Source organism: Malaya genurostris, chromosome 3 (genome assembly GCF_030247185.1).
Source record: "Malaya genurostris strain Urasoe2022 chromosome 3, Malgen_1.1, whole genome shotgun sequence".
In the NCBI taxonomy this organism is placed as follows: Eukaryota; Metazoa; Arthropoda; class Insecta; order Diptera; family Culicidae; genus Malaya; species Malaya genurostris.
In genome coordinates, this window is record NC_080572.1 from 207,814,657 (window position 1) to 207,838,414 (window position 23,758).

General features: G+C 38.0%; 2 protein-coding genes across 3 annotated transcripts in view; one reads left to right on the forward strand and one right to left on the reverse strand.

The window, feature by feature from the left end:
• LOC131434765 (BTB/POZ domain-containing protein Tiwaz) overlaps positions 1–23,758 on the forward strand; it is a 161,851-nt gene that overhangs the window by 117,426 nt on the left and 20,667 nt on the right. The window lies entirely within an intron of this gene.
• On the reverse strand, positions 12,173–14,453 carry LOC131434763 (insulin-like growth factor-binding protein complex acid labile subunit). The gene is made up of 2 exons (XM_058601851.1): positions 14,222–14,453; positions 12,173–14,150 (listed from the first exon to the last, which is right to left on the reverse strand). Exons 1-2 carry the CDS (start codon positions 14,233–14,235, stop codon positions 12,431–12,433), a joined length of 1,734 nt encoding a protein of 577 aa, XP_058457834.1. The 5' UTR covers positions 14,236–14,453; the 3' UTR covers positions 12,173–12,430.

Here is a 23,758-nt window from a genome sequence, read left to right on the forward strand (position 1 = left end):
GTCGCTTTCTCTCTGGCTTCACCCTTACACACCGCATCGTACTTCCAGTGATGCCAACTCGATTAAATCGATATGGTAGAAATTATGCGACAATTAAAACTAAATAACTAATTTACTTTCACCGGTATTGGAGCCTGTAATCAGTAATACTCACTAAGAAGCACGGGTAGATATTCTTGAAACATCAACCACGTAACTGAAAAAGAAACTTTTACAAATTCAAACGTTTTTTAAAGTATAAATGAACAGCGTTTTGTTCGATTATGAATCTTCATCTACAAAACAGTTCAATAGGTAGAAAAAGCTATGCCTTGGTATTACATCCCTTTTGGTGGAATTTGACCTTCGGTTTCAACAGACTTCGCAACCGCGCCCTATGCATTGAACCGCCAACCTGGGCGGCTCAATTGGTAGAACTGTTTCCAAAATAGAAAGATTTTTGAAGGCACGAGCTCTACTATAATGTTTTTGTATTTGTAATACAAAGCATTTTACTTAGTAAAGACTGTCCTAGAAAGTATGGACGCACTTTGATTTCGCTGTAAATAATTCACAAGTGTTAGATATTCAAATTTTGTTCGATATACTGATAATATTAGACTACAACAACAGAATATTATTCTCAATTATTCTTTGCTACTTAGCCGTTGTAGACTAGCTGCCGCACCTTCTTGCGAACATTCCTCATTAAATTCCGTACAGGCTCCTTGGCGACAAGTTTTGACACATTTTCCCAATCTTTTTCGAACTGTTGAATGGTTTCGGCTGCCGAGACATGTTTCCTAAGATGTGCCTTCGTTAATACCCACGTTAATACGTTAATTCGTCGAAGTTGTGGGCAATTTGGTGGGTCATGTCTTTTGGGATGAAATGGACATTTTTGGTAGTATACCATTCTACCATTGATTTCGAGTAGTGGCAAGAAGCAAGATCTGTCCAGAGAACAACAGGATCCTTGTGGCTTCGAATCATGGATAGAAGTCGTTTTGTAAACATTCCTTGATATAAATTTCGCTGTTCATTGAAGCAGTGATGATGAAGGGTTTCGAAATCTTACCGCAGCTACAAATTGCTTGCCAGACCATAGATTTCTTACCAGATTTTTCGACTTCAATCGATGTCTCGGACTGGTTTAACACTTGCCCTTCTCGCACCGTATAATATTGTGGTCCGGGCAAGGATTCGTAATCGAGTTTCACGTAGGTTTCTTCGTCCATGATTATGCAGTTGAAATTTCCAGCAAGAATCGTATTGCACAGCTTTCGAACCCTCGGCCTGATCGATGATTCTTGTTTCGGACAACGTTTTGGTTGATTCTGCTTCTTATACGCTCGAAGATTCAAACGTTCTTTAGCACGAAGAACATTTGACTTCGAAGTGCCCACTTTTTTGCCACATCCCGAACTGAAACCTCTTTTTTTGCTCGAACGCCTTCAGTATACGTTTATCCAACTGAGGGTTAGCAGGACCTTTTTTTCGACCCGTTTTCGGGCATTTCGCACGGCTTTTTCATTTACTCCATCCATTTTTGCTATCTTTCTCAGTGACAGTCTGCGTTCTGTGCACCATTTGTACACAATTTTTCGACGTTGTTCTGCCCAAACTCCACGCATTTCGAAACAAACTAATGAAAACGAATAAACAACTGCACAAGTGGCTAGAGAAGAGTGTAAACAACAGGACGCAGCTATAAAAATTGACAGATTCTGAACCATTGCGAAATGGCAGCGGTTCTTGGTTGCGTTCATACTTTCTGGGACAGTCTTTAGTTAGTCGTTACTGTAGGTGATAACAGTTGAATTGAATAAATATTTAATTGATTGGGATTTGTATTTAAAAGCTAAGAAAATATTTAGAAAAATGAAGAGTTCTACAGACTACAATGGAAAGCACTGTCCTCCCCTTGAAAAAACACATTTTTCGAATTATAATTGAAATTTGCATAATTCCAAATTAAACCACTGGGTGCCAATCAACCAATAGTAACAATTGTATTCTGTATTTTTACCTAAACAAACTATATGATAACGAGAACTATTTCCAACACCCAGTTTTGGAAGTTTACCTATTATTTCAACTCGTCGTAACGTGACGAGTTTGCTAGCTTCGAGATAAAATAGGTTGAGATACCTAACCAAGAATGACACAACCAACGGACTGTGATCATTCATGCTTCATCGGACATTTCGAAACATAACAGTAATGGAATACTATCTAACGTTTTTACTTAGTAAACGAAAACATTAGACCTATATTTATTATTATTTTTGCCAAAACTAAGCGACTAGTTGAAATTCCCTTCGGTTTGTGCCATTTGTGGAGGGGCCGAACTCCCACAGAATGTGGTTCGGCCGGGGCAAACACTGTTTCACGCATTTACAGCTAGTCCGGCACATGTCTTGTTAAAATTGGGGTTTGAGAAAATTAAAATAAACCTCGATTGTTTTTGTTCTTGTTCCCCGAACAAGTTGAATAGATATTCTGCCAGTAACAACCACCGACTGACCGACCACTTCGTCTCAGTTCAAAATACAAATTCGGACTTTGCTCCGAAACATTCCCTCATCCAATGTCCGGCATGTTTCGATGAGAGTTGCAATAGGATGTTGTGTTAGATGGCAAGCAAGCAAGCAGGCAGAACAAAGAACCCCAACTACATTCATCAGCATAAGTTACAAGGCTCCTCTCTCTCTCTCTCTCTCTCTCTCTCTCTCTCTCTCGCTCTATACGGTTGGTCAGCTTTCTAAAGAAAAGAGAAATAACACACCGAATCCTTTACAGTGTTCACCATGCTCATCGGGTTGTGCGGTATGATGACCCATGCCTGGTCACATAAGGTGCGTATCCGGTCGCCGGTGATGTGCAACTGGATGTGCGTTTGTACCTATTTTGATAGCTGCTGAATATTACAAGTTTTGCTATTTACGTTCCCTCCGGTGGTTTGTGAAATGATCCTGCTGTTGCCGGTCATACACCGACAGAACCGAAACAAGTTTCTTTGATATAGCGCTCGGTTGGGACAGGAAATAAAATTCTCCGAATCCTGACCATGCAACGATTGGTGCTTGCTTTCCGCGAGAACTGATGAACAGTTAGAAATTTCAGCTCTAGAACAATTACGCATTTGAGGTATTGCATTCAAAAGCTTTGGGACAAAAAATAGTCTCATAATTTTCATAATTTTTACAAGTAGGTGAGAGAAATGTCAAATTCGTGCGCGCGAAAATAGCGGCACTGCGCCCCCACACAATTAACATGATATGTTCGATGGGATGCCGTGCGATGGCGTTACTGAACTGAAGATTGATTTCACTCCAAACTGACAGGATCTGGTTTAGTGGTATTTAACACTTGGTGTCTCTGGGGCTTCGTTTCGCCAGTAATTTTAAATCCATTGGACATAGGCAAAAAATTCTTTCATCAATTTGTTGAGAATTTCATGCAATGATCAATATACTTTTTCAAACAATAGACCATTTTATTTTATCAGGCTACAATTTCTGTAATGTCATGCATCATCAGGAATTTTCAGTGATTACGTTTCTGAGAAACTGCAGCTAAAAGCGATGGCAATGATTGGTATGAAAGATGTTCGTAAATTTGGCGAAAATATTGCACACGAGAAATGAAAAAAGTTAGGCTTTTCTGAACTAGCCGAAACGATTTGAAAGAATGTGTGTTGAAAATCAGCCCAAATTAGTGTCAGGAAATATCCTAACAAAAAAAAAAAAGAATACTATTCCAATTATAAAAAAACAATATTATTCTATTTATAGTTATTTTCGGAGTTTCTAAGTAAACTAAAATTACTTTCAAAGTAACAATAAATTTTCTGGCATTTTTAGCAAACTTCAGAGAAAATTCAGTAGGGGAGACCAGGGCGGGTTGACCGAAGGGGCAGGTTGGCCGAGTAGCTTTTCTGAAAAGGCTGTTATGCGCAGTGGCGACATCTATAATGATTTTGTTGAAGCGTTCGGTCACCCACTTACCGACATAATTTCAGGTATTTTTGTATTGTCGTTTGCGCAGGAGCACTTTTTTTTCTTTTTTGGCACTGATGAGTAAATATTCATTGGGGAAGGTAGGCCGATTTTTATCCACGGTTGGTTGGCCGAATTGTAATTTTAGCTTGGAGCAAAGTTCACTTGGAAATTCGTGAAATGTTATCCTTTTTTGACAGAATTGGATGTTATGCTTATATTGATGATTATAACGAAAAATGTACATGAGAAATAAATAATGGAAATAAACTAAAATTATTGACAAATAGTAATAAGAGTATAGAATCATGAAAAGTTGCGTACCCGGTGAACGACCATTATTAGGTTAAAACCGGGGGTAAATAAACGATATAAAAAAACCTGTCTTAATCCACCTAGTGGTGTAATGATGCCTTTCTCATATCAATCATACTATCATACCAATATAATACTGTGGTATTTTTCAAAATTATTTTTCTTCGATTCTTAAAAGAATAATCGAAATAGATTTGTTTGACCGTCTACTGATAAAAACTATCAATTGGAAAAGATTTGAGGTCGATTTAGAAAACTTTTTACGGTTTTTCGCTCTTTTCAGTGATGGTATAAAATTTTTAACACACTTTATCCTATATTTCCGGATCCGGAAGTCGGATCCAAATAAAATTCAGGAATTACGTATGGGAACACAGGAACTTTCATTTGATCCTAAGTTTGTGAAAATCGGTCGCGCCATCTATGAGAAAAGTTAGAAAACATATTTTCATTTTTTTTGCACATTTTACCCCATAAAGTTAGTGCAAAAAACGTTACATACACACATACGCACATACACACACACACACACAAACACACACAGACATTTTGCGTACTCGACGAACTGAGTCGAATGGTATATGACACTCGGCCCTCCGGGCCTCGGTTCAAAAGTCGGTTTTCACAGTGATTGCATAACCTTTCTATATGAGAAAGGCAAAAAGGCGAAAAAAAAAATTTTCTTCGATTCTTAAAAGAATAACCGAAATCGGTTTGTTTGACCGTCTACTGATAAAAACCATCAAATTGGAAAAGATTTGAGGTCGATTTAGAAAATTTTTTAAGGTTTCTCCCCATTTTCAGTTATGGTGTACAATTTTTAACACACTTTACCCTATATTTCCGGATTCGGAAGTCGGATCCGCATGAAATTCAGGAATAACGCATCGGACCACAGGACCTTTCATTTGAACCTAAGTTTGTGAAAATCGGTCGCGCCATCTATGAGAAAAGTTTAAACACATATTTTCTTTTTTTTGCACATTTTACCCCATAACTCTCGAACCGGAAGTCGGATCCAAATAATATTCAGGAATTTTGTATGGGACCTCAAGACCTTTCATTTGAATCTAAGTTTGTGAAAATCGGTTCAGCCATCTCCGAGAAAAGTTGGTGCAAAAAAACGTTACATACACACATACGCACATACACACACACACATACACACACACATACACACACACACACAGACATTTTGCGTACTCGACGAACTGAGTCGAATGGTATATGACACTCGGCCCTCCGGGCCTCGGTTCAAAAGTCGGTTTTCACAGTGATTGCATAACCTTTCTATATGAGAAAGGCAAAAATAAATTAAAAGTTGGAAATTGTTGATAGGAAAAGATGCATCCATAATTTTATTAATCAAATGCCATCACAACTTTTAGTATTAAGGATTTGTCGCAGATTGACCCTACCCCGAACAATACTCGTCCATCAGTTTAGAATCTGCTGCAGTTGTAAGCCATCCTGAATTTGTCGGACGTCCCCCCAAGGCGAGTATGCGAACTGATTCGGATGAGCGCCAACATCGTAAGTCGCGAATTGATCCAAAAATTTACCAATTCTCCAATTAAAGCAGATTTGAAGAAGTTGAAAAATGAAAACAAGCGTGAGCGCAAACGCTGGTGTAGGAAAAGGTAGAAGTGAAGATGAAAAAGTTCACTAATGCTGCCGAAACTAAGTCCGAAATAGTTAAAACGAATCAAAAACCAAGAAGGAGAGTTTTTAAACGCACCTACATAAAAAAATTATGCATACTAACCTAATAACTAATAATAATAATAACTAATGAAAATGTTAACGTTTAATTAATGAATGATAAACATACGTTTATCAAACGTTTATTGATACATTTGATGTGTTTCACATATTTTTCCAAACTTGGCCAAACTACCCCGGCTCTGAGGTCGGTTGGACGACTTTTGTCTCTGCATTTGATTGTTAATGACTATTTTTCTGATTTTGATACAGGAATGAAAAAAACACACATGTGCTCGAAAGGTGTGTGCTCCATGGCAGAGAAAACCGTTTATCTGAAAAAACAACCAGAAATAGTACAGAGATTCCGATGGCGAAAATCGGCCAACCAGCCCCGGTGCCCGCTATATAAAACGATTATTTCAATACAACAATTTTCGTAGAAACATAGCTGAGTGGGGAATTTCGAAGCACACTTTGATTTTGACTGAAAACTATCTCGAAAATCGTAATATTTCAAATGTGGGAAAATTGAGGCTAATTTCTTTCTAAATTGTAAGGATTTTAAACATATGTTCACATATGAATTTGAACAAAGATTGATATGAAGCGTTCATGAAGGATTTCGTAAAACAAAAATATAGATGAAAACTTATATAGATTTTTCCGAGCCGCAGCTTCAAATCGATTATCGATTTTTTTGGCTGGTGGGTTATGTCTGACACATTACCGGAGTGACGTGTGTCCTTATAAAGCACGACATCAACAGGTCAAGAGTGGTTTATATAAAATAATAATACTAAGTACAATATCAAATATGATAACACACAACGAAAGTATAGGAAATATTAGAAATAGTTCTTTACAGTAACGCATGCGCTATCCAATATAATAAACATTCAAACTAGAGTTTTTTTTACAAAGCAGTGGACATATTCTGTGTAGAATATTATTCCATGTATTTCGAACCGTGACCTCTACTATTAATATAATTTCGTTATTGCTTCAATTACTGCATTTTTATAGTCATCGAAATTGGTCGTTTCGCCCTTTAATTTTTTTAGTAGTTTGATATCATTAAGTCGATCGCTTGGTGGATGTTAGCATCCATCAGCACCTCATGTATTAAAATTCGAAGAATGCAGAGTAATTTCCAATTTTTGCCTTTTACGTTATAGAAAATATTGCGTCAGGGAGCATTTATTGTGTTGCGCAAGGCAAGATTCCTCCAAAAAATTATCAAAAAATCGAAAAATGCTTTCCGATGATTGGTTTCCAAGATATGATGACACAAACACATCAACAAATCGACCGAGTTTGAGCAGCTTTTTTTAGAGTTAACATATTGAAAAAGTAAGAAGAAAAATTTTTTTATGAAGCCTAATATATGTGTACTTTTAATTGCAAAAAGTATAATTTTGAAATGTTGTTTAAACAATAAGCGAAATTCTTTAAAAAGGAAACCGGTTTTTGGAGGAACCTGGCCTTAAATGAAATTAAATTCAACCTCTTTATAGGGCACCAGGTTTCATCAGTTTCAATTTTCAAAATATACAGATTTTAATTTTTAATACTTGGTATCCCTTTCCCAGCGTTGATTCGAAACGACACCCATACTAGTGTAAAGATGTGTTCCACATCAATGCTTTCATTGTCGCAATTTCGTGTGAGCGTTACCCATCGTAGTTGAATGTGTTAGTAACAGCGCAGTCTTTTTCCAACTTCTATTTTGAAGAATCCGATGGTTTTGGAAAGAAATGGAGAAAATTCGAATAATTCTTGATGATGATCTGTGGGACTGAAAAGCGCCTTGAAAAATCGGTTCTAAATAAAAGAAACAATCAAATTCGATTCAGAATTCATAGACCATGTCAGTAAATGTTTTGTAAATTTTATATATGCTACTGCGTTCGGTAGTCATTATTGGTAGATGGCCAAACAAACTAATTTCGACTATCCGGGTTCCTGGTTTCCGATTTCGGATTCACCGGAAGTAGTGATCATATTTTCACACACTTTTCTCAGTGATGGTTTAACCGATTTTCACCAACTTGGATTCAAATGAAAGGTCCTGTGGTCTCGTACGGAATCCCTGAATTTCATCCGGATTCGACTTCCGGGTCCAGAATCATAGGGTAAAGTGTGTGTGAAAAATTGTATACCATCACTTAAAGACGAAACAAAAAACCAAAATAAAAAATCCAAATCGACATCAACACTACTTCAATCGGTGGTCATTATCAGTAGTAGACTAGTTTTGGGCCGTTTCCGATTATTCTTTCAAGTATCGAAGGAAATTATTTTGAAGAATACCACAGTATTATATATGATAATATAATTGATATGAGAAAGGCATCATTACATCACTAGGAGGATTAAAACAGTTTTTTTTTTGCAAAATCTAACGTGTTCTGTAACAGGCCCGTGCACAGATGGAGGTTTTATGGGTTTAACCCTCCCCTCCCCTCATGGAAGATTTTTCAACAGTTCAACACTTTTTATATAAAAGTGCAAATAACTAGACTTTTCTTTCAAATTTTTGCACCTTCCCCACCGTTTGAACCCCCCTCCCTTTCTTGAATCCCCACCCCCCTTGAACCACGACCCTTCTTTTGACCTCCCAAGACAAACAAGTTCTTTGAGATGAATGTGAACATAGTTGAAATAGAATACACCGAAACCTTCATTTACGAACTAAACGGGGGTTCGTAAAAAGAGGTAGTTCGTAAAAAAAGTTTACGTTATTTGGGATTTGGTTCGTAAAAAAAGTTTTGTGTAATGAATGTGGAAACCCCCAATCACATGGCCATTTTCGGAACGGATGTGATAAGTGGGTGCAAGAAAATGATGTTTGGGGTCGGTTCAAAATCCAAGATGGCGACTTCCGGTTTATCGATATTTCTTAAAACCCTTACAATGTGTGTATTTTCGAACCGGAATTGATGAGTAGTTGACGGAAAACGATGTTTGAAGTGGTTTGTAAATCTAAGATGGCGACTTCCGGTTTATCAATATTTCTTAAAACCCTTACAATGTGTGTATTTTCGAACCGGAATTGATGAGTAGTTGACGGAAAACGATGTTTGAAGTGGTTTGTAAATCTAAGCTGGCGACTTCCGGTTTGTCGATATACCTCAAAAACCCTTACAATGTGGGTATATTCCGAGAATTGCCATAATGGAGAGGTGTAAATTGTTTCATCCGATTCGGAGAATCCTGCCAGTTTATCTGCTATTTATTTCTGGAATTGCTCATAAATGTTAGAAATTCAGTGTCATGTGGTTGCCTAACTGACTCTTACCACTTGAGCCAAATAATATCCCTTCTTTCTCAACGGCTTACAAAATGTTAAATCATATTCCGACGGGCCAGCTGACATGAGATTTTGACAAGTTTAAATAAAAACAAATGTGTCGTGATGGGAGTAACAGTACTTTTTTCGACTTTATATCGTACACTAAAACAACTGAAATTATAAGTGTAACACTGAAAATAAAAAAAAAATTGGGGAACACGGTAATTGATTTGAAACCAAATTTTAATGTTTGTGGTTTCTTCCAAATATTAGATTGAGACTTCCAGTTGTTCAATAAAATATTGAAAGCATACAATATAACTATAACAATATAAAATTATTATAGCTGTTCAGACGCCTACTTGTTATGGTCATTTCGAAAATATAGTACAATATTCAAACAATAATGATTAGCAGGAAACACCTTTGCAGAAGTATAATTTTTTTTAAACGATATATAATCATATCGTAATGATCGTCATAGAATACCGATACAACTGAACTCACCATTTTGATTTATGAAGCGCTTTCAAACATAATTTCCCGGTATATACTCATCAAACCCGTCCCGAAAATACCCATATTGTAAATGTTTTTAAGCAATATCGATAAACCGAAAGTCGCCATCTTGGATTTCCGAACCACTTCAAACATCGTTTTCCGTCATCTACTCATCAATCCCCTTCCGAAAATACTAACATTGTAAGGGTTTTTAAGGAACATCGTCAAACCAGAAGTCGCCATCTTGGATTTCCGAACCACACTACTCATCTACTTATCAATCCCGTTCCGAAATTACCCATATTGTAGTAATTTCCATGGAGCCGGAGATTGTTTTCATTGGATGCAAAGAGGTAACGTAAAAAAAGTGTTCGTAAACGGAGGTTTGGGTGTAATTGATTTAGAAAATTTTTGTGGTAAAACTTTAGCAGTTAAATCAACGACTGTATATAGCGAATTATTAGATATTTCTTCACCAAATTTACTATAAATAGTACTTTCGAACCCAAAAACACACTCTCTCTCTCTCTTTCTGCTACAAGTGATTTCTACTATCTGTATTCGCATACACACACACTACGACATCGTTGTTAATAACTCTTACAAATTTGTAGAAGACACTAGCAAGGAAAATTTCAAGATAAGGCTTCAGAACAATTACGATTTCAACTATGGTCCAGTCATGGACTGAAACTCCTGAAACTGCATATTGAATACGTTTCAAAATTTTCTTACGTCTTGACTTCGACTCGTCAATGCCTAGCAGTTTATGTTGAACTGTTAGGCAATCTAGCAGATGAGCCGCTAGGTATATGTAAAATAACAGTAATGAAAAACGTCTCTTCGGTGCAAAACCAAAAACCAAAAATAATTCAATTCTATCAGTTTAATAATTAAATTAAATCAGGGATTTCATCCGATAGCCCAAAGAGTGGGTCTAGACATTGTAAAGTGTTATGAAAATAATGAACAAAACTAAACCGCTCTTCAAGCGGTTGTAGTGCCTGAATAAAAGAGGTATAGATTTAAGATTTTGTGTGCAAGCCGAGATAAGCCGCTCCTCAAGCGGGTCTAGGGCCAAAGATACGAATTTCCACATTTAGAGCAATAAAATCTTTCCGCTCAGCTTTCGATAAGGGCCAAATATGTAAACACACAGGAGCCTGGTCTGAGCCGCGCACCAGGATGTATGAAGTAAATAATACCTTTGTAAACAAGCAGGTAGAATTAGATGCGCGCTGACATAGCTAGGTATCCGTGTGAGCTAGGATCCCGCAACGGGATGGAAAGATAAAAACCGAGAATGTTGCGGTTAATAATCAACATTTACATTTGTTCTAAGGAAAATACTCGTATATATAGTTAAGATTTTGTTAAAATAAAACGCTTGCAATTCACTGCAGTCAGAGGGTAACTTACTTGTCCGAAAACAAGCCAAGTATATTGATTTCAAGGTGAATAGAGCGTTACGAGTGGTATCCGACTGCGAAACAATAACACTAGGGTAAGTCGATGCCTTTCACGCAGCCCGCCTGGGTTCGATTCCCAACCCCGCACATAGGGTCAGAAAGTTTTTCTCGCCCGAAGAGGCGAATGACCTTAAGGTTAAAACCTCTATAATCGAAACAAAAAAAAAATAACACTAGGCTTCAATACAGAACCCCTCAATAATATTGGTGGCTGCAGAAAGGAATCTCTGCGGTCAATAACATTGGTGACTCTAGAAAAGAGTCTCACCAGTAACACTAGCAGTTCAACATAACCCGCTAAGTTGAACTGATAGAAGGTATAACAGTTCAACATAAACTAGTCGAAGACGAAACGTAAAGCAAATCAAGCACGAAATAAGGTTCGCCGCTAAAAGACATTCCATGCAGATTTGATAAATCACGAATAGAAGCTGTCGATTCCTCGGAGACAGAACTCTGGTCAGCAAACCTGCCATAGATCAGTACTTCCAAGGAGTTACCTTGTGTGTGAGGTTAGTGAAGTTCTGTTTATATCATCGGAATGCATCCATCCACTTCTCACACCATCAATCATAAATCAAAATGTGTTTTAGACATATTCCATTATTCGAAAAATTCATTATGTGTAGGAATTCAAGAATTATAAGAAAAATTTGAAATCTATTTATTCCTGTCGGTCATTCTGGATGTACCCAACAGCAGAATAGATGATCTCATGTTTATACTCCTGATTCATTGATTCAAAATATAAGGCACTATCGTCATGAACCAGTTGTCGTTTGCTTGAGCCTCGACCTAAACACATTCCTGGACTCGGCATGATCCTAATATTTCTGTTTACTTAGAAATCGACTGATAATTCTACTCCTGCAGAAGTTTAAGATTGAAAACCCGAAATACTCACACTTCCATTCTAACGGTTGAGGATAATAAGAAGTATTTATTGTAATCAATTCTCTCATGCCTCGGACATAAAAATTAATCGCAAATCAAAATTGCATGAATCTCTATATTCCATTTTGATGAGCTGGTATAAATTACAAAATTGACTAACTGATCACAAAAGTCATGTATTAGGGATCGTTAAGTGGAACTTAGCTTAAAACATGTCATTCTTCTTAGGATTATTACAAAATCAATTCATCATCATCCGCAAAACAAGCGCAGTTTCAAAATTCCTCCAGCTGTGTTTGCACTGATGCCTCTCCTCGTCTAAAAATGATCATCTGATCGATGGTTCTACGGGCGTTGGCGTTGTAGTGCACATACAGCAAGAATCCCACATTGATCACCAGAATGAAAGTTAGAATCAACATAATGAACACTTGATATCCGGTGGTGTGAAGCGATTCGCATCCTCTCTCGGAACTAAACGCCGTTCGACGCATTTCTTCCAACCGATCGCTGCTCGTCGCATTCACCGATTTTATCATGTCCAACAACTCCACCATCAATTTGTACTCGAACTCTGTTGAACTAATATTCCCGACAGTCAATTCCAACTGAACGTCTTTCCCACTATTAAAATTGTCATCTTCATGCCAGACAGCACTGCTAGGTTGAAAGTATATCCGATCCTTATCCGAACTGGCACAATAGATACCTTGGACGTTGGTCATGTAGGACATTTCACCGTAGGTCTTTGATGAGCTTACGACAATACCGTTTCGATTACAAAATCGCACCAACGCGGTTAGGTAAGAACAATTCCACGCATTTGCGAACAATCCCAAATAGGTGAGATTTTGGAAAAGCTCCGGAACGTGCTCGTAGTTGATTTCCAACAGGCCGTTCCCATCGATATAAAGCCTCTCCAGGCCAGGCTGCGAAGTCATCACAGTAAGATCAAGTTTCCGAAGAAAGTTGTAGGATATATCCAAGCGCCGCAATTTCGACTGTTGGGTGAATAGACCATGTTCTAGTGTGGTAAGTTGTGTTGCTTCCAGATTCAAATCCACCAGTTTCTTCAGTTTCAGAAATGTTGTTAGATTTAGAGGACCGATCGCATTGAAGGACAGGTCTAACACGGTAATGTTCTCCAATACGGTAATGTTTCTAATACTCGTCAGTTTATTTTTGGACAAACTAAGCGCATATAGCTGCGATTTCTCCGGTTCATCAGCGTATACGGAGGAAAGCTGATTTTTCGACGCGAATAGCTTCGTTAGCTGTTGCGGTATTCTCAGTGTTGTCAATTTATTGCTGTCAACCACTAATGTTCTCAAGTAGGTTAAACTATTCAAAAGGTAGTCACTCAATGTTTGAATTTGATTCCCCTTAAGGTCGAGATAGGCCATCATCGTGCAGTTGTCAAAAAGATGATCGTTCAGCACTTTCAAACGATTATTTGCCAACGAAAGGAATGACAGTAGACTTAGTTTGGAGAATAAGGTTTCGTTCAGTTCCGACAACGAGTTGTCAGACAAATCTAAGTGATCAACCTTAATGGCATCACCAAGCGCTTTATCCTTGATATCGCTAATTCGATTGTTTGATAAATCCAACTTCACAAGTTTGTCACATCCTTTGAATACGAAGTTGTTCAAAACTGTTAGCTGATTGTTGGACAAGTTCAGGAACCGTAGCTCCTTGGCATGCTCAAACGTGTACTTGTTGATATTCTCCAGCTGCGTTCGAGTTGCGTCCAAGTTTTGCAGTTCCGGAAACGAAGTGAACAAGATTCGTGGAATTTCGGTGAGTTTCGAATCATGAAACTCGAAAAAGTACGGCCTCGGATATTCGGACCGGAACACAATCTCTTCCGCATCGTGGGTTACACTAATGTTATTGAAAGCACAGTACCGAAGGTTGTACACACCATTGAGGAAGTGGTAGCAGTCATGAATGATGGCACACGCACCGGAAAACAGCAGTTTCAGCAACAGCAGCCTGATGATGGAAAATTAGAACGGTTAAAACAAAATTCTAGCCACTGCATTTTTTCTTTGCCTTAGTATTACCTTATCGAGAACATAACTGTCACCAGCGAGCTCCTACTTTACGACAATTAATTGGCACGGCCCAGTGAGCACTGATGTAGGAAGTCAGGACCGTTGTCGCAAAAACATTAACGCTCCAGCTTGCATCTTCGGGTCCCTTTCTTATCAGCAAACCCTTCGTTGCGATATGATTCCTGCATATTCAGCACATTCACGCAGTGCAACGAACAACCAACTATTTACTACTGGAATAGTAGTAGTCCGTCTGTCGGAGTTTTGTTTTGTCTTTTCGAGTTGCAAGATGCAAGCACCGTTCTCGTTGCTGGATTGAATTGAATAATATAAAAATTTATATATTTAAAAATATAGACAGATCAATCTATTTTTTCGCACCGTGACAAAACAACAATATTGCATAATCTAAGAATTTTGATGCAAAATAATTTGATATTAAATCGTACTTTGCAATGGGACGTCGTTTCAAAATTTACCATGTGGAAGAGTAGTGGGTTTTTGATCGCAAATATTGCGAATAGTACCAATAATAACAACATCATTCTTGCTCCATTCCATTGCTGAATTTCATCAGTGTGAGATAACAATAAAGAACTCAAAAATTGTTACCTAAATTTGTCGGAATCAATGAATTAATCTCATTGCTCTTGCTAGTCTTTCTAACAAGAAGACCATAGATTTTAAGCAATTGGTCGCTAGAAAATATAGCATAATTTTTTCACCACAGACAGACATACTAGAGGAAAACAAATTTGTGAATTTTTTTCCATGGCGCAACCTAAAACCGCCATCCATGCCACGTGCCTGAAAACTGCATCCAGCATTATTCAAGTGGTTCTTCTCATCGTAGGAAAGCGCGCTTAAATCTATTAAATGAAGATATTGGTATTTTGCAGAGATGATCGGGTAAACTCTTAAACTCGATTCCAACCTGTATACGAAAAAAGGCGGGTGGGTAATGTCAGAGACATAACTGGATGTCGTGAATACGAAAACAACTGACATGTTCCTTAACACTTGCGAATATCAATTGTATGAATTATGCACGCATTCCCCTTTTTCACATTTTTCGCAAAAACAAAGAAAGCTTCACTTGATCTCGATTACTGTGAATTTCACACAGCGAAAAGTGCACAAATCTAAGCAAACTATTCTTGATTTGCAGTAAACTGAGGATATTTCCCTACGATTTGCAAACAACAAATCCTAATAGTTCTTTAGAAAACTTTTAGAGCCATTAGAACGGCTGATATTGTGCAATGCTCTCCACCGTTGTTTTTTTTCCCAATGCTAATGACTGGCAGCTGTGACGTAATCGCTCTTGTCGAAAGCGTGCAGACGACACAAAACACATCTGCTCGCAGTGGCGATTGAATCCAAACTGATTGAATTTTTGTTAAGAGATTTTATTGTCGATTATTTCATTTCGGATTTGCATAATTTATTGAAAGAAATTATTAATATGCTGTAGGGACTCGGTTCTAGCATTCACAAGGACCAAATTGAGGAACTCAATTTGGTCCGTCGCTGCTGGTTGATGATTCCACTCCCACGACGTCTGCTTCCATCGAACGCACGAAAAGAAATGAACGATTTTCGCATTTTATTTTTTTTTTTTTTTTTTTTTTTTTTTTTGCCTAAATATCTGTTTATTAATCTTATTTTTGTGTATTACATCAACATTTTACAGTACAAGTGTTTTGACCCTTTGGCCTTTCATCTTTGTTGTTCATACGATTCGTTATTAATAATAGGTGTTTTAGTTACTCTTGTTTTACATACTAATGTTTAATCATAATATTTATTTTAATTATTTATAAAATGTCTACCTACTTATAACTATCCCTAACCTAATACGTACAAATTTTGAATTATTTGTATTTCAGAGATTGAGCACCTCTCTTCAAATTTCGTGCAGTATTGTTCGAATTTTTGTTCTAGTATATCCAGTGAGGCCATCTCATGTACTTCACTAGTCCTTGTCCAAGGGGGTAGATTTAGAATCATCTTTAAGATCTTACTTTGAATGCGTTGAAGCCTAAGTTTGTGTGTTCGTGCACAACCCCGCCAAACAGGGACTGCGTATTCAATTGCGGGGTAGATGATTTGTTTATAGACAGCCATCTGATTCTTCAGGCATAGTTTAGATGTTCTACAAATCAGCGGATAAAGAGACCTAATGAGTATGCTGCATTTTTGAACGATTTTGTCAACATGTGACCTGAATATCAGATGTCTGTCAAAGGTGAGTCCTAGATAGATAACTTCATCGGACCATTGAATGACCTCATCACCGAATCGTATTCTGCATTCGTCTGATGGAACAAGTTTTGGAGATCTTGAATGTGGAAACAAGATGACCTGAGTTTTTGCTGCATTGATCACAATTTTCCAGCTTGTAAAATATTCCGTTAAAGCGTCCAGACCTGTCTGTAGTTTATTTTTCAGAGCATTAATGACACGACCTTTGTAAAGAATGGCAGTATCATCAGCAAATTGTGACAGAACACCACCACCTGGAAGAGGTGGGATGTCTGATGTGAAAATGTTGTATAGAATGGGACCTAGGATACTTCCCTGGGGTACACCAGCAGGAATAGTAAATCTTTCTGAAAGTGCATTATTCAGAGAAACCTGGAATGCTCTATCTGCAAGATAATTTTTGATAATTTTAATAAGATACATGGGAAAATTATACCGATGCAGTTTAAACACCAGTCCATCGTGCCACACATTATCGAATGCCTTTTCAATATCCAATATTGCCATGGCAGTCGTTTTGGACACTGATTTGTTTTGCTGGATGACGTTGTTAACCCTTGTGAGCTGGTGGATGGTGGATCTTCCTTTCCGGAACCCAAACTGTTCTTCCAGAAATATATCCTGTTCATCTGCAAAAGCAAGAATTCGCCTTTGTATTGACTTTTCAAACAGCTTGGATAGGGCAGAGAGTAAGCTGATGGGCCGATAGCTCTTGGAAAAGGAAGGATCTTTCCCCGGTTTCAAAACTGGGATAACTTTAGCTAACTTCCACATTGAAGGGAAGTAACCAAGCTCCCAGCACCTGTTAAAAAGTTTAGCTAAGAAGACAAATGAGCGAATACTCAAATGTTTCAGCTCAATGTTGAATGTGTTGTCGAAACCGGGGGCCTTCATATTTTTGGATTTTTTCACAAAAGCCATCAGCTCATTCGCAGTGACTCTACTTTCCTCAGGAACTAAGCTGTCTGATTGGTCAACCTCAGCTACGCTATCAGCAACGGCTCTTTCATATGGACTAACAATGTTGAGTCCTAAATTGTGAGAACACACAAACTGCTGGCCTAGCGCATTTGCCTTCTCTACTGGTGTGATTAAAGGTATTCCTTCAGCTGCGTCCTGGGGTGACATCAGAGGAGGAATAGGCTTCGGTTTTTTCTTAAGCACCTTCGTTAAGGACCAGAAGGGCTTTGAATGTGGGAGAATTTCTCGAAGCTTTTGCTGGAAGTTCCTGTTGCGAAGCTCAGATATCCTTTCCTGGATTATCCTAGTTAAGTTGTTATAAGTAGTCTTCCTATCTAGGATGCCAGTTCGTTGATACTGCCTCCGGTAGATATTCCGAAGTCGGATGAGTTTCTTGGTGACACTGTCGATTTGAAGAGAGGAACTCGGCATATGTTGAACTGGTACCGTCCTATCACGAGCGACTGTGATTGAATGCTGGAAGGAAGATAGGGCTGCATCGATTTCCATCGGGGAATCAAGTGGCAAATCGATATTAATAAATTGGTCGGCGATATGTTGAAATTGGACCCAATCGGTGCGATAATAGTTCCTCCGAGGTTGAATAGGCACTGTTTCTGGTGAAGATCCCAACGTCAATATTACTGGAAAGTGGTCGGAAGAGAGCTCGTTGAAGACAACCGGAGAGCTGTCTACGGCGATGTTGCTGATGAATATATCCAAAATGGAATGAACTCCCGATCTGGAAAGTCGCGTTGGTTGATCCGGAGCGAAGATGTTGTATTGTCCAGCTTCGTAATCTTCGGCAAGTACGAATCCGTTTCGATTCTGTCTTCTGTTTCCCCACAGCTCATGCCGTGCGTTCAGGTCCCCAGCAATGATGAATTTGTTCTGTCGTCGAGTGAGCATAGCCAGATCTCGCTTCAATGATGCACACGTACCATCTCGAAGATTGGTTTGTTTGGGGCAGTACGCTGCAATGATGATGATGGGTCCCATCGTCGTTGTAATCTCAATTCCGATGGCTTCTATGAGTTGCAATTTAAAGGCTGACAGAAGCCTGTGCTGAATGGATCGTTTAATGGCAATGGCAACTCCCCCTCCTCTGGTAGTTGCCCTGTCGAGCCTGTGAATCCTGTAATTGGAAATAAAAATAGAAATTTCAGGTTTAAGATGAGTTTCAGTTAAAATAGCAATATCGGCATTCTTCTCTTGAAGAAAGTCGGACAATTCAGCAGTTTTGCTCCTGAGTGAGCAAGCATTCCAATTTACTATAACCAACTCATTATATTGCATATTCGATGATGAATTTGCCTAAGGCGTTGATTTGCTCTAACCGCGTTCTGCAGTTTCGTAGTTTTGTTGTCATTGTTTCAAAAATGACGATCAGTTGTTCAGCAGAGAATAAATCACCAGAGTCATCCTTTGCTTGTGGTTGATTATTGCCCCATCCAGGAGGGATTCTTGAGGAAGATTCTTTTTGAGATCCAGCGGCTGAAGTCTTTGGATTGCTGCGAGGAAGTGGCGGCAAATTCGGAATATCCCTCTTCGGTGGGAGCCGTGGGAAATTAACTTCATCTTTCTGTGGAACATTCTTGCGCGTTGATTGCTTGCGGGACGCCTGTTGTCGAATTTTTGTGAACTCAGCACGTTTGGGACACGATTTGCTAGTAGATGGATGGTCGCCATCACAGTTCACACATTTTACAGCGATGTCATCTAGTAGGCAATCGTTGGTATTGTGTGGTTCGGCACATTTCCCGCACCGACTTTTCATGTGGCAATTCCTCGCTCCATGGCCGTAGTTCAAACAGTTCGTGCACTGTGTGACATCTCGATGTACCGGTTTATACTTTTGCCATTCGATGATTATGTGAAATAACGATTTAATCGTTTTCAGTTGACTCATGGTGATGGAGCCCTTCTCCAGATGAATCAGGTACAGTTGATCTCTAAACTTTTTATCCGTATTATGTCGCTTCATTTTGAACACCATCAAAGGCTTTAGTCCAGCCTCCGACAGTGTCTGCTTTAGTTCGGCTTCCATCATGTCGGGTAGTCCTCGAAGTACAACCTTCATAGGTTTGTTGGCGGCAATATCGTGTGTGAAGTATTCCGCTTTTGTCTGCTTCAGATAACATTCCACTCCTTTGTAGTAGGTTATTCGTCTATCCACAACGAGTGTTAGATGACGAATTGATGAACGATTTTCGACCACGGTTCCCCTTTTATACGCATTCAGTTGAAGATATGTGCCTGACTACCTCAAAATCGTCGTCCTTGCGCGAAAAACCCAAGCGAAAGTAAGGTGTTTTCCGCGTTGTTTTCAAATTTTAAGAAAACTTAATTTTTGAGTTGTTTGTGGTTATCGCACACTGTTCAAAATATTATCCTGAATTCCTGATCATATTTTTGATGAAATGGTGAAAGAATTATGTTGCTACCATTAATACAAGTCGAGATATTCACGATTAAGTTCTGCCCATTCTTCCATATGGCTAATTTTGAAAAGGCGCCCCATAGTAAAGTAAGTCGTATTCACGACAAAAAACAACCCATACTTGATCCTAATTAGAAAAAAAACTATTTTAATCCATATAGTGGTGTAATGATCCCTTTCTCTTAATACCTCTATTTCCAAAAATATCACTAGAAGATTCTGTGAAGAATTTTATTTTTCAATATTAAATAAAATAAGAAACTTTTCTTTGGGTTTAAACTTACATAGCCTTTTCAATTTGTAAACAGTTTTGTCAAATCAATGAGAATTTTTCTTTATTTTGAATCGTCGCACTAAATGATTAAACACACTTTACCCTATAGTACCGGAAGTCGGATTCGGATGAAATTAAACAGCAGCCTATGAAACTATAGGATCTTTTGTTTGAGCCTGTTTGTGGAAATCGATCAAATCATCTCTGAGAAAATTGAGTGAGTCTCATTTTAAACTTTTTGACCACTATTTCCTGTACTTCTGGAACCGAGTACTTGGAACCAGTACACCGAAACCTCCATTTACGAACTAAACGGGGGTTCGTAAAAAGAGGTAGTTCGTAAAAAAAGTTTACGTTATTTGGGATTTGGTTCGTAAAAAAAGTTTACGTTATTTGGGATTTGGTTCGTAAAAAAAGTTTACGTTATTTGGAATTTACTTCGTAAAAAAAGTTTTGTGTGATTATTGTGGAAACCGCGCATCATATGTTTATTTTCGGAACGGATGTGAAGAGTAAGTGCAAGAAAATGATGTTTGGGTTCGTTTCAAAATTTAAGATGGCGGCTTCCGGTTTATTAAGATTGCCTAAAACCCCTAACAACATGGGTATCTTCGGAACGGAATTGATGAGTAGATGTCGGAAAACGATGTTTGAAGTGGTTCTGAAATCCAAGATGGCGACTTCCGGTTTCTTGATATTCCTTGAAAACCCTTACAATATGGATATTTTCGGAACGGAATTGATGAGTAGATGTCAGAAAACGATGTTTGAGGTAGTTTTGAAATTCAAGATGGCGACTTCCGGTTTCTTGATATTCCTTGAAAACCCTTACAATATGGATATTTACGGAACGGAATTGATGAGTAGATGTCAGAAAACGATTTTTGAGGTAGTTTTGAAATTCAAGATGGCTACTTCCGGTTTGTTGATATTCCTTGAAAACCCTTATAATATGGGTATTTTTGAAACGGGGTTAATGAGTAGATGTCGGAAAATGATGTTTGAAGTGGTTCTGAAATCCAAGATGGCTACTTCCGGTTTGTTGATATTCCTTGAAAACCCATACAATATAGATATTTTCGGAACGGGATTGATGAGTAGATATCAGAAAACGATGTTTGAGGTGATTCTGACATCCAACATGGTGTCATCCGGTTTCTTGATATTCCTTGAAAACCCTTACATAATGGGTATTTTCAGAACGGGATTGATGAGTAGATGTCAGAAAACAATGTTTGAGGTGGTTCTTAGTTCCAAGATGGCAACTTCCGGTTTCTTGATATTCCTTGAAAACCCTTACAATATGGGTACTTTCGGAAAGAGATTTAAAAGTAGACGTCGGAAAATTATATTTGAGGTGGTCTTGAAATGCAAAACACTGACTTCTGGGTGATAATTATCTTTTGAAAGTTTTTGCCATTTTCCTTTAACTCTTTATTCCTTTAAAACACTATACCGTTCCGAAAATACCCATATTGTATGGGTTTTCAAGGAATATCAACAAACCGGAAGTCGCCTTATTGGATTTCAGAACCACCTCAAACATCATTTTCGGACATCTACTCATTAACCCCGTTCCGAAAATACCCATATTGTAAGGGTTTTCGAGGAATATTAACAAACCGGAAGTCGCCATCTTGAATTTCAAAACTACCTCAAACATGATTTTCTGACATCTACTCATCAATTCCGTTCCGAAAATACCTATATTGTATGGGTTTTCAAGGAATATCAACAAACCGGAAGTCGCCTTATTGGATTTCAGAACCACCTCAAATATCATTTTCGGACATCTACTCATTAACCCCGTTCCGAAAATACCCATATTGTAAGGGTTTTCGAGGAATATTAACAAACCGGAAGTCGCCATCTTGAATTTCAAAACTACCTCAAACATCGTTTTCTGACATCTACTCATCAATTCTGTTCCGAAAATATCCATATTGTATGGGTTTTCAAGGAATATCAACACACCGGAAGTCGCCATCTTGAATTTAAGAACCACTTCAAACATAATTTTCCGACATCTTCTCATCAATTCCGTTCCGAAAATACTCATATTGCAAGGGTTTTCAAGGAATATCGATAAACCGGAAGTCGACATCTTGGATTTCAGAACCACCTCAAACATCATTTTCCGACATCTACTCATTAACCCCGTTCCGGAAATACCCATATTATATAAGTTTTCAAAGAATATCAACAAACCGGATGTCGCCATCTTGAATTTCAAAACTACCTCAAACATCGTTTTCTCACATCTACTCATCAATTCCGTTCCGAAAATACCCATATTGTATGGGTTTTCAAGGAATATCAATCAACCGGAAGTCGCCATCTTGGATTTCCAAAATACCTCAAACATCATTTTCCGGAATCTACTCTTTAAACCCGTTCCAATAATACCTATATTGTAGTAGTTTCCATGGAGTCTGAAATCGCTTTCGATGAATGACAAAACCTCTTTTTACGAAGTAGGTTCGTAAAAAAAGTTTACGTTATTTGGGATTTGGTTCGTAAAAAGAGGTACGTAAAAAGAGGTTACGTATAAAAAGTGTTCGTAAACGGAGGTTTGGGTGTATAGCCAAAGTCGGTTCGATTAGTAAGTAACTAATATAGCCTACCAATTGAATCAGTTTTATGTCAAATCTAGAATAATCTTACCCTTTTTTGAATCGTCGCTATAAATGACGGTGTGAAATTCAATAGCAACTTGTGGAACTACGAGATTTTTTATTTTATGAGTGACAATATTTGACACTCACACACACATACACATACATTGATTAGCTCGATGAACTATGACAATTTTCACTAGTCAATTTTTCAGGTGATTGCCTAAACTTTCTATATTAGAAAGGCAATAAGTGTACTTTTATAGAAAAGCATCGTTATCGTGATCTTTTGATAACACTAACAAGTAGGTACAAATTGAGTGAAAGAATTAAAAATTCACATTTTTTTCACCTGAAAAATATAGATTTTAATGTGGTAACCCGGCACGATATACGAAATTGAACAAAGCACGCTGCAAACGGAGCAAAGCCGCACATATTGACGCGTACCAGTTTTACATCGTCAATTTGAATGACGATTTGAATGTTTTGACACTCATCGCCCTATAATTCCGAAACCGGAAGACGGATCAGGATGAAATTGCACAGTGTATTTAAAGACGATGGGAGTTTTAATTTGAATCATGAGTCGTGAAAATCGGCTTAACCGTTGCTCGAAGAAATCGAAGGGAGTTCCGTTTTTCCTCCGGAAACCGGAGACTAGTAGTACCAAAGTAGTTTTATATATTCACTAACTAACAAGATCTGCCAACTAGATGAATTTAGCAGTAAGTTTTATAAAAATGTGCACCTCGTTTCGCTATCACTTTTGGAAAAATACTCAAGAAATTGTAAATTTTCACTAATCGCACTTTAATACCGGACCCAGAAGTTGGATCTGGATCAACTTTTCGGAAAAAAAAATTAAAATTTAAATTTTAAAACCTTTTATTTGCTTCTTAGTTTACGGAATTTCCGAGAAAATTGAGTGCTCATTTTTTAATAAATTTGTTTATATTTCCTTATAATTCCGGAGCCGGAAGTCGGATCCA